Source organism: Glycine max, chromosome 10, assembly GCF_000004515.6.
Source record: "Glycine max cultivar Williams 82 chromosome 10, Glycine_max_v4.0, whole genome shotgun sequence".
Classification (NCBI taxonomy): domain Eukaryota; kingdom Viridiplantae; phylum Streptophyta; class Magnoliopsida; order Fabales; family Fabaceae; genus Glycine; species Glycine max.
In genome coordinates this window covers 15,410,605-15,421,403 of record NC_038246.2, presented here as the reverse complement: position 1 = coordinate 15,421,403, position 10,799 = coordinate 15,410,605, and the positions used below count along the sequence as shown (strand labels likewise).

The following is a 10,799-nucleotide window of genomic DNA, read 5'->3' as shown; positions in this document are numbered from 1 at the left end:
CAATACGAAGCCTCTTGATCTTTCTGTCTGTTTGGTTTTCCACAAGTGTTTTCCAGCTTTTGAAGTTATCAAAAGCCTCATCTTTTGTTTTCTGAATGTAGATCCACAGCTTCCTTCAGTAGTCATCCACAATGCTCAAGAAATACCTTGCTCCAGAATGAGAGGGAGTCTTGGTTGGACCCCAAAGATCAACATGAACATAATCAAGGGTACCTTTTGTTCTTGTTGTCCAACATTGAATTTGGCTCTACAGGCTTTGCCATAGACACAATGTTCACAAAACTTTAATCTTTCCATTCTGTCCTCACATAGCAGCTCTTGTTTTGCCAATTCAATCAACCCCTTCTCACTTACATGGCCCAACCTCATGTGCCATAACTCAGTTTTTGATAAAACTCTTTTGGTTGCCATGAACACCCTGAATCCATTATCCATTTAGTTTCTGGATTCTTTTCAGACACCATCAGTGCCTCTACAGATTCATAGCCATCATCTTGAACAATTGCAGCATTCCCTGAGTCCTTCTTCCTATTGTTACTGCCACCATTTTTTTGCCTTTCAGGACAAACTTTCCTTGTATGACCCTCCTTTTTACAGTGATAACATCTGATTTTGAAGATGTTTCCTTCACCATTCTTCTGATTTTCTGGCTTTTGCTTTTTTCTTATCAAATTTACTATTTTTCTTGAAGGTCTTGCCTCTTACTGTCAGCCCTTCACCACTTCTAAAGGACATCTTTTCCTTTCTTTCATTCAATTCCTTTGAATTTAGAGCAGCCTGCACTTCATCAAGAGAAACAGAGTCTCTTCCAAACAATAAAATCTCTTTGAAATGAGAGTAACTCTTAGGCAAAGAGCACATCAATAACAAAGCTTGATCCTCATCATCAATAGTGACATCGATATTTTCAAGATCTAGAATTAGTTTATTAAACAAATCCAATTGTTCTACTACTGATCTATCTTCATGCATTTTAAATGAATATAAAGACTACTTTAGGTAAAGACAATTAACTAAAGATTTGGTCATGTACAAACCTTCAAGTTTTGACCAAACCCCAGCAGCAGTTGTTTCCTTTGAGACTTGCCTCAGCACATTGTCTCCGAGACTGAGGATAATTGCACTGTGTGCCTTCTACAGTAGTGCTTTCTTATCCCCATCAGCCATCATCTTTTCAAGTTTGACTTCTCCATCAAGTGCTTCCACCAGGCCCTGCTGAACAAGAAGAGCTCTCATCTTCAATCGCCATAGCCCAAAATCATTTTGCCCTGTAAATTTTTCAACCTCATACTTGGCCAAACCCATTTCTTGAATAGAACTCAAAATCGCTCCACGCTCACTGCACTAATTTGTTGTGCCAAGATCAGATTTTAATTCACAAAAGAATAAATTTCTTGTATGAACAAGAATAAGCAAAATGTAGAAAAAAGGATGAACGAAAAACTGCACTGTGCTCACAGCAACCACTTTATTCGATCTTTGCAGAATTTTTCTAAGTAAAAAATTCTCTTATGATCTAGGCTATGCAAGAAGAAGAAATAGAAGCACTATTTCAAGCCTAACTAACCCAACTAACTTAAAACTAATTAACTGTTACATGCTATATCAAAATAACAGAAAATAGAAAAATACTAAGTTGGTAAAGAGTAAAAGAACTAACTAATGATTGTTAATGAACCAACATACAACAATGTCAATAACTATAAGTCTCGCTTGATTGTGATTCAGGGGCTGAGGACGAAAAAAGGAAAGGTTTGGGTGGAACTTGCAACAAGCTAATGCTTCCTTCCATCATTTCCACCACTTTACTCATTGCAGGTCGTTTTGAAGGGTCAGTTTGTATGCACCATAAACTCACTATAGTCATTTTTCTCACCATTTCTTTATCATTTTGTTTTTTAATACAGCGCAATTGAAGCTCTTGATTTAATTCAAGATGGCTGTATATCCAATGTGGAAAGTAATTTTCACTTGAAAAATCAACTCTGCTATTATTATTCTCTCTAGCACCAAGCATTTCCAAGACCATCATTCCATAACTGTAGACATCTGATTTATGGGACACTCCACCAAAATTTCTGCAGAACAATTCAGGAGCAATATACCCTACAGTTCCCCTTGCAACCATCATTGATACAATACTTTTTTCTCTAGGACATATTTTAGCAAGCCCAAAATCTGATATTTTTGGGCAAAACAACTCATCAAGCAGTATGTTGTGAGGTTTTATGTCAAAATGCAAGATTTTGGTGTTACAACCCTTGTGCAAGTACTCCAATCCTCGAGCAACACCAATGACGATATTGTACATAGTTCTGCAATTCAATGTGAGTTTATGCTTTAAAGGATCTTTCTCTTCATATATGAACTTTTCAAGAGATCCATTTGGCATATACTCGTATATGAGAACTCTTTTGGAGCCCTCCAGGCAAAATCCCAGTAAACTGACAATGTTAACATGAGAAGTCATGCTAATACTAGCCACTTCATTGATGAATTCATCTCCATCACCTTTTAACTTGCTTAAAATCTTCACTGCCACAAGGCTTCCATTTTGTAACCTCCCTTTATATACACTGCCATACCCTCCTTGGCCTAATTTGTTTTTGAAGGAGTTAGTCATTTTCTTTACCTCCAAATAACTGTACCTTTTGGCTGAAAGGTGTCCATGTTGCTTCAGAAAGTTCTCAATCATTAGGTAAGTAGGATTCTTCTTGTGAAAATAGTATCTTCGTAAGATGCAAGCCAAGACCATCAAAATTCCCAGTCCTCCAGCAACTGAAGTAGCTGTAGGTTTATTTCATTAAGAAGTCAGAATGAGAAAAAGGCATACCCTCCATGATGATTTATTTATTTTCATATTCGCATCTGAAAGAGATTATTTGTTTATTTATTTTTGCTAGAAGGAGTCACCAAACTTCCTTTCCTGGAGCCATCACAGATGAATAATTCAACAATACATCTACAGCTTTTTTTGTTTAGTTATTCAATCACTCTACATTATTTATAAATTTTATTTGTGGGTTCCAAATATGAAATTTAACCTACTATGATACAAGGTTAACAAATTATTTACAAGTTTTATTTGTGGGGTTCCAAGTTAAACAAATAATTGGCAAATATAATAAGGGGTAGAAAAAGTTGCACCTGCTACCACTATCTTCTCCTTCTTACTAGTTTTCTCTGAAAATATAAAAAAATGGGGAATGAAAAAGAATAAATAACAATAAAAACATAATTAGAAATAAGTGGTAATTTAGATCGGTTAAAATAATCAATTATTATAAGTGACACTTATGTAGGAATCAAGTCTTAGTATGAAAAAGTTTTAAGTTATAGTATTAAAAATACACATTTATTAGAAGGTACTAATTAATATGTATTCATTAAGGCGTATAAAGAGATTGACTCCTAAACGAGTCTCACCCCTATATATTATTTAAGGATCTACTTAGATCTGGTTTCTTCATTCAATGTCAGAATTACAACAAATAAAATGTGTTAATAATATATGCTCTACAGGGTAAAGTCATTTTATATTATCATTTAATAAAAAAATTATCATATATGATTAATTTTTACAATAACTATCTTAAAAATCATATCCATAATATTTCTGATTGATTAAATTCATGAAACACTTCTTAGAAAGTAGAAACTAGTTGCAACAAACTTTTTCTATATATATATATATATATATATATATATATATATATATATATATATATATATATATATATATATATACATGTACCTTCAGCACAGAAGAACTTCCCTTGGTTGTCAAGTTGACACCGGCCTCCTCTAAGATAGTAACAAGAAGAACAATCATGAAACACCTCTGCTTGGACAGGAATATCAGCTGATAGATAGTCAAAGAGGTTTCCATTGTCAGGTACAATCTCTGAATCTCTGATTGGAAGTATAACCCTCGAACATGCTTCAAAATAAGGATAATGATAATCATAATAATCATCCATATTAGTCGGGCGATAGAAGATGTCCTCATCCTTGCATATGGTAGATTTGGAAAAGACTGAAGAAGGAGGGGTGACATTGAGAGTGCTGTTGCATATGAATAGATTGAGATTCATGAAGTGAAGTGAAAGGAAAGGAGAAGTGGTGTCCAAACTGGTGTAGTTGTTGCTGAAGACTCCACATCGTCTGGTTAGCAAGAGTGTGCGGAGTTTGTCATCTCTGAACAAAATGGTACCGTTGTTCTGATCGCGTGTGATGTAAAACCATGCTCCGTTGTTCTTAATGGTTTTAATGGTATCATTGTCGCGGTCATCGCAGCCATAGATCACCAACAGGCCACAGTGAGGGTGTTTTGTGTCAGTGTAAGGGAAGTGCATGGTGCCGAGGTTCCCACAAACAAAGGAGGGTGGACACTTACCCTTTGCAGTAGAGACAAGAAGAACAAGGGTAGAGAGAAAGAGGGCGCCAAATGCATGGTTCTTCATCACAATTCTCTGTTGTGATTTACTTTGTTATTTTGCAGTTTGTGATTTGATTAGAATATAACATACTATCAAAACCTATACTCCATCATGGTTTTCACGCCTATTCTAGTAGGCTCGATCTGTGACTTGTAAAAGAAGATGTGTTCTTGACGGATGCTATCCTTGTTGACTTTGAACAATTTTGTGAAGACTTTACCAAAGACTATAATATGTTATAGACTTTACCAAAGACTATAATATGTTATAGACTTATAGACATCAATTATTTTTAATTTTTATATACTTTTGGATTTTTTTAGGTTTTCTCATTGTGCGAGATTTAGAGTATGTTTGGTTTACAATTACAAAATTACGTTTAAGATAAAATTTTTATATACTTTGTTATTTTGCAGTTTGTCATTTGATTTTGTTTTTTTCGTTGGATTTATATTACGTATATCATTTTCAATTACAAATCAAACATACACTTAGTCTCTTCTATTATATCGAATTTTTGTTAGTTTGTTTCTCATATTTTTGTTAAACTGTAAATTTTGTCTCACCCTATTATTTTAAGTTTTAGAGAAATGGACAAAACTCGCCACTTTATACAAATACGAAGATTAAAATGATAATTTTTAAATTATAGGAATTAAGATTAATTTTGACTTAAATTTGAGAGCTAAAAATATTTTTAATACTTTAAAAAATTAAATAATACTTTATGATTATAATATATATAATTTGTGGAATTAATTTAAAGTTAACTAATATAAAAATTCAAATATAAATTATATTAGAAAATTCATTTTTGAATGAGTTTAAATTATTGTAAGCATAATAAATATAAAATTATATTTAACTATTATGGTGTTTTATTAGTATAAATTTTAAAAAATAAAAGTCTAATTAAAAATAAAAATGTAATTGAAAATACTTAAAGTGAACATATAATATTCTTACATTTATACATAGCTGAATTGGTTATGATACTGTGAATGTGACAGCAAATTGCCCAAAAGGGGTCCCTTTTATAAACTTATTCTCGAAATAGGACCCTTTTAGAACTAGTTCTGGCATGGTGCTCTTTTTCACGTAAGCTGCTTACATAAACCATGCAAACCGCCATTGGCAATGGCGAGTTCGCTGCGGATTGGACACGTGGAACGCAAACCGCCAACGGTGCTGGCGACTTCACTGAACGTGGCATATCGCCACTTCCACTGGCGACACAGCCAGTGGTTCTGAAACTACTGGTTTGATTGGCGACTTGCGGAGCAGGACAGCAGCAGGGGTGCAGGCTACGGGGGTGCAGGACGTGCAGGTGCAGGCTGCAGCCTTTGACTTCTTGGGCTTAGGGGAGTTGCCACTAGCTTTGGCGAGTTACGCTAAAGGGGACTCGCCAGTAGCTTTGGCGATTTGGGCAAAATAAAGGGGACTCGCCCCTTGCTTTGGTGGTTTAGGCAGGGCCTTTAAATACGTATCCCGACTTCAATGTTTTGAAAACTTGCAGTTTCAATGTCCTTGAGAAGTTACCGAAATCCTCCAAATTTGCCTCCTTGTTTAAATTTGTCAGTCTTGAAAGTTCCATTGAAGGTTCGAAAGTCCCAATCAAGCAACTGCGACATCAAATCTTTTTTTGAATTAATTTTTTTATAAATTAGTTTTATATCTCATATGCTTGTTCGTTTGTGTTAAAAATTTGTGTATGGGTTGAAGTAAAAGTGTACTGTGTAAAATAAAAAAATTTCTGTCATCATCTTTATTTCAAGAAAATATTTGGACTGCGGAAAAAATATTTTGACTTTTAACTGAATATTGTACTTTTTAATTAGGTTGGTGTTGATGCTTTGTTAGTGTGTTAAAAATTGACGAATATTGTACTTTTAACTGTGTTTAAAATAAAAAAAAATTGTAGCATCATATTTATTTGAAGTAAGTATTTTGAGTGTGAATTTTTTTTTAATATGAAGTTGTTGTAATTTTTTAATTAGATTAGGCTGATGTTCATGGTTTGTTGGTGTGTGTTAAAAATTTATAAGCGTTCAACTTGAATGGTGTTTAAAATAATTTTTTTTGGCATTATATTTATTTGTAGTAAGTATGTTAGTGTGAAAAAAAATTTCAATATGAAGTGTGTAGTATTTTTTTAATTAGATTAGGTTGGTGTTGATGGTCTGTGCCTTTATAATAATAACTTCGTTGATGATGTAATTAAAATGTGTACTTTGAAAGTGTTCTTTGATGCTTTGTTCTGCCTTTTTAAATTTATACTTTTAAGTTTCTGGGTGGCATCATATTTATTTTAATGTATTTGTAGTAATTTTTTAATTACCTTTTTTATTTTGAAGTTATGATCGTTAAGATTAATTATTTATAATACTAACTTCGTTTATGGTTTATTTTGCCTTTAAAATTACTACCTTGAAATTGTTCATGTTTTTTAAGTGTCTACCATTATATTTATTTGAAGTTAATAATTTTTTTAGAATAAAGTTTTAATGTGAAGTTCCAGTAAAGGGACTTTTTGTGATTACATTTTATTATTTTGAATTTATTATGATTAATTATTTAAAATATTGTTTTTGTAGATACATCATGAATTCGATTATAACAGTGTTGTATTTTGATGGAAGGGTATATGAAGAGAATGATGGTGTAATATTTGAAGGCAGTAAAAAAGTGATTCAAATTAAACGTGGAATTAGTTTTAATGCTTTGAAGAAAAAAAAATTGGAGATAAGGTAAAGTTAGAAAATAATGAAATTATTTCTGCTATCAATTGTAGATTTTTAGTGTCTGGAAAATATGTTGCGTTGCAAATTTGTGATGACGAAGATGTTGAAACCATGCTTGAAAGTTTTCAACAAGAAGATCAAATGTCAATTTTGGAATTGTACATAGAAAAGGATGTGGTCGATGGTTCTATGTTTCATTCGGCAAATTCTCTTACAACATGTGAAAATAATTTATCTAATAATGAGGCGCAACCGCCAAGAAATGTGAGCAATTTACATGGTGATGAAGATGATGATGATGATCTTGTGTCTAACTCATACGTGGAAGAGTCTTTAGACGAAGATGATAGTATTGACGGTATATCTGATACAGACGATGAAGTCACTGACATGATTCAACCAGTAAGAATTGTTCACCCAACACAAGGTATAATTTCCTCTAAAAAAATACGTGAAATACATTTATCATTTGATGACAATTGTATTTAATGCTAAATAAGTATGTTTAAATTTTTTTTTGGACTATTAGGTGTACAAGGAATTCAAAATCCATTTTGGAATGATGCTTTGCATTATAATAATATCAACTGGAGTCATCCTGATGAGGAGGACATTTGTGGTTTGGAGATGCCATCGAGTTTTAATGTTGGCCAAGAATTATATGTTGGCATGGATTTTGATAGTAAAGATGCGGTCAAGAATGCAGTCAAACAATATGTTATGAAGGTGCATCAAAGTTTCAAAGTGTTGAAAGCAAATGAACAAGTATGTCGTTTGTTGCTTGAATAAAAGCGCAGAGTGTCCTTGCCCTTTCTATATGAGGGCAATTTTATCTAAAAAAACTGATTCATGGAAAGTCACACAATGGGGTGGACCACACACATGTCTCAATATGACCATGACACAAGATCACGAGAAGCTTGATTCAGATTTAATTGCCACTTGGGTAGTAGGTACGTATTTTATGTTCATATTATGCTATTCTTTAACATTAATTGTCATTTAAATTTTGTTATTCTATTGACAGGCATGATCAGAGAAGATCCATCAATAAAAGTTTCTTTGATTCAAGAGAGGATTAACAGTGAATTTGCGTACAAGGTGTCGTACAAAAAAGCTTGGTTGGCGAAACAAAAAGCCATTGCAATAGAATATGGCGATTGGGAAGAGTCATATGCGAAACTGTCGTCGTGGCTAACACACATGCAAAATCATTCTCCTGGATCATATTTTCAAATACTACATGACGATTTTATTATTGGGAATACGGTTAGTCGCGAACACCGTCAGTTTCATAGAGTGTTTTGGACTTTTGGTCAATGTAAAGAGGCTTTCAAGTATTGTAAGCCAATCATACAAGTTGACGGCACACATTTGTACGCAAATACCGTGGGACCCTCTTAATGGCCACATCACAAGATGGAAATGGTGGTGTCCTTCCTTTAGCATTCGCCGTGGTCGAAGGTGAGACGTTGACAGCGTGGTCATGGTTTTTGGCACACTTGCGTGAACACGTCACAGATAAAAATGGTATTTGTCTCATATCTGATCGTCACGCGAGTATAAAGTCTGTTGTGGCTAACGAAGCACTTGGTTGGCAACCTCCCACGGTTATCATGTTTACTGCGTCCGACACATAGCAAGCAATTTCAATCGCAAATTCAATAATGCCAAACAAAAAGAAATGTTGAAGAAATTGGGTAAGATTTCATTTTGATGGTCACGTTAATTTAAGTTTCATATATACTTAAAATTGTTGTTCTAACTAATTTTATGCAGGCTACACTCCTTGCAAGCACATTTTTTTATCAAAATTTAGAAAAATTTCGTCAACTGAGTCCAGCCATAGCAACATGGATTGATCGCATTTCAAAGGAAAAATGGACGATGCTTATGATAGAGAAGGACGTCGATATGGTCACATGACAACCAACCTCTCAGAATGTATCAATAAGGTTTTGAAGGATTGTCGCAACATACCCATAACAGCGTTGGTCAAATCAACATACAGTAGGTGTCGAAAGTACTTTGTTGATCGTGGCCGCAAGCCCAAAGACAGTTAAATGAAGGACAAGTATATTGTTCTAAGCTTGTTAAAGAACTTAGAAAAAATAAGAACAAGCTTGTTCGCACATCGTTCGTGTGTATGATATCCACTCACAAGGTTTGAAGTAGAGGAGACCTTCAACCCTATAACGCAACGTGGCGGACAAAAGTGGGCAGTTAACTTGAATGGTCATCATTGTCAATGCGGAAGGTATTTGCGCTTCACTATCCATGTTCACACATTATTGCAGCTTGTGGTTACGTGAGCATGAACTACTACCAATATATAGATGTTGTTTACACAAATGAGCACATCTTAAAAGCTTACTCGCACAATGGTGGCCTCTTGGGAATGAAGCGGCTATTCCTCCTTCTGATGACACATGGACACTTATCCCTGACCCAACTACAATTCGTGCGAAAGGTCGGCCAAAATCAACAAGGATAAGGAATGAGATGGATTGGCTCGAACCATCTGAGCACCGACAAAAATGTAGTAAATGTGGAGCAGAAGGGCACAACAGGCATCGATGTCCAATGCAATTTGACTGTGGGAGTTGTTCATTTAATTGATTTATGTATGCTACACGACTGACTTGTATTGGTTTAAGTTGTCTTGAATGTATTTACTTTGTGGTCTTCAATGAAATCGTTAGTTAGAAACATTACATATTTTGGTTTGTGTAGTTTCGTTATTCCTTTAACATTACTTATTTTGGAATGTAGCAGTCTATTCATGACTTCTGTAGTTTAACCCTAAGCCCTACGCAAAAAACACTAAACCCTAAATCCTAAGCCCTAACCCTAAACCCTAAATCCTAAAACCCTAAACCCTAAACCCTTAATACCAAACCCTTACACTAACCCCTAAACCTTAAACCCTAAACTCCTAAACCCTAGATCATAAACCTAAACCATAAACCCTAAACCTTAAACCATAAACCCTAAATCCTAAACCCTTACACTAACTCCTAAACCTTAAACACTAACCCCTAAACCCTAAACCCTAAACCCTAGATCATAAACCCTTACCCTAAACCCTAAACCCTAAACCCTAAACCTCAAACCATAAACCCTAAACCACAAACCCCAAACCATAAACCCTAAACCCTAAACCCTAATCATAAACCCTTACACTAAACCATAAACACTAAACCCTAAACACTAAACCCCAAACCCTAAACCTTAGGCGTAAGCCATAAATCGTAAACGCTAACCCTTGAAATCTATGCAGTTTCTGATGATGAACCTTATAATTGAAGCAAATAGGTAAGTGGAAAAAGTTCAGACTGATGCATGTAATGAAATAAAATTACATTTAGAAGTTGAAATTGGTGTTCATCGTTAGTTAGTACCATTACTTATTTTCGTTTGTCTACTTTAGTTTTTTTTTAAACTTTATTTATTATTCTAGTTTGATGCGCGACATAAACTGTATCCATTAGTAAGGCTTAATAAATGAGATACGATAAATTAAGTGTCAAATTCAAATTACAAACATACAACAACAAATTTAAACAGAGACATCAAAATCATTCATTATGGTGTCCGTGATGCCATGAGGATGTGCCAC

General features: G+C 34.3%; 1 protein-coding gene across 2 annotated transcripts; it reads right to left on the bottom strand.

The window, feature by feature from the left end:
* Positions 1 to 542: 542 nt before the first annotated feature.
* Positions 543 to 4,590, bottom strand: LOC100807312 (LEAF RUST 10 DISEASE-RESISTANCE LOCUS RECEPTOR-LIKE PROTEIN KINASE-like 2.1). 2 transcript variants are annotated; one of them, XM_003535876.4, is made up of 3 exons: positions 3,755 to 4,590; positions 3,148 to 3,183; positions 543 to 2,787 (listed from the first exon to the last, which is right to left on the bottom strand). In XM_003535876.4, exons 1-3 carry the CDS (start codon positions 4,461 to 4,463, stop codon positions 1,694 to 1,696), a joined length of 1,839 nt encoding a protein of 612 aa, XP_003535924.2. In that variant the 5' UTR covers positions 4,464 to 4,590; the 3' UTR covers positions 543 to 1,693. The 2 variants fall into 2 exon arrangements, with proteins under 2 accessions (XP_003535924.2, XP_040862053.1); XM_041006119.1 differs by lacking the exon at positions 3,148 to 3,183.
* Positions 4,591 to 10,799: the final 6,209 nt, after the last annotated feature.

Coding starts and splice junctions, on each gene's coding strand:
- LOC100807312 (XM_003535876.4), bottom strand. CDS start 4,463: ATGAAGAACCATGCATTTGGCGCCCTCTTTCTCTCTACCCTTGTTCTT. Junction 3,184..3,754: donor GAAGTTCTTCTGTGCTGAAG/GTACATGTATAT, acceptor TTATATTTTCAG/AGAAAACTAGTAAGAAGGAG. Junction 2,788..3,147: donor GGAGAAGATAGTGGTAGCAG/GTGCAACTTTTT, acceptor ATAAACCTACAG/CTACTTCAGTTGCTGGAGGA.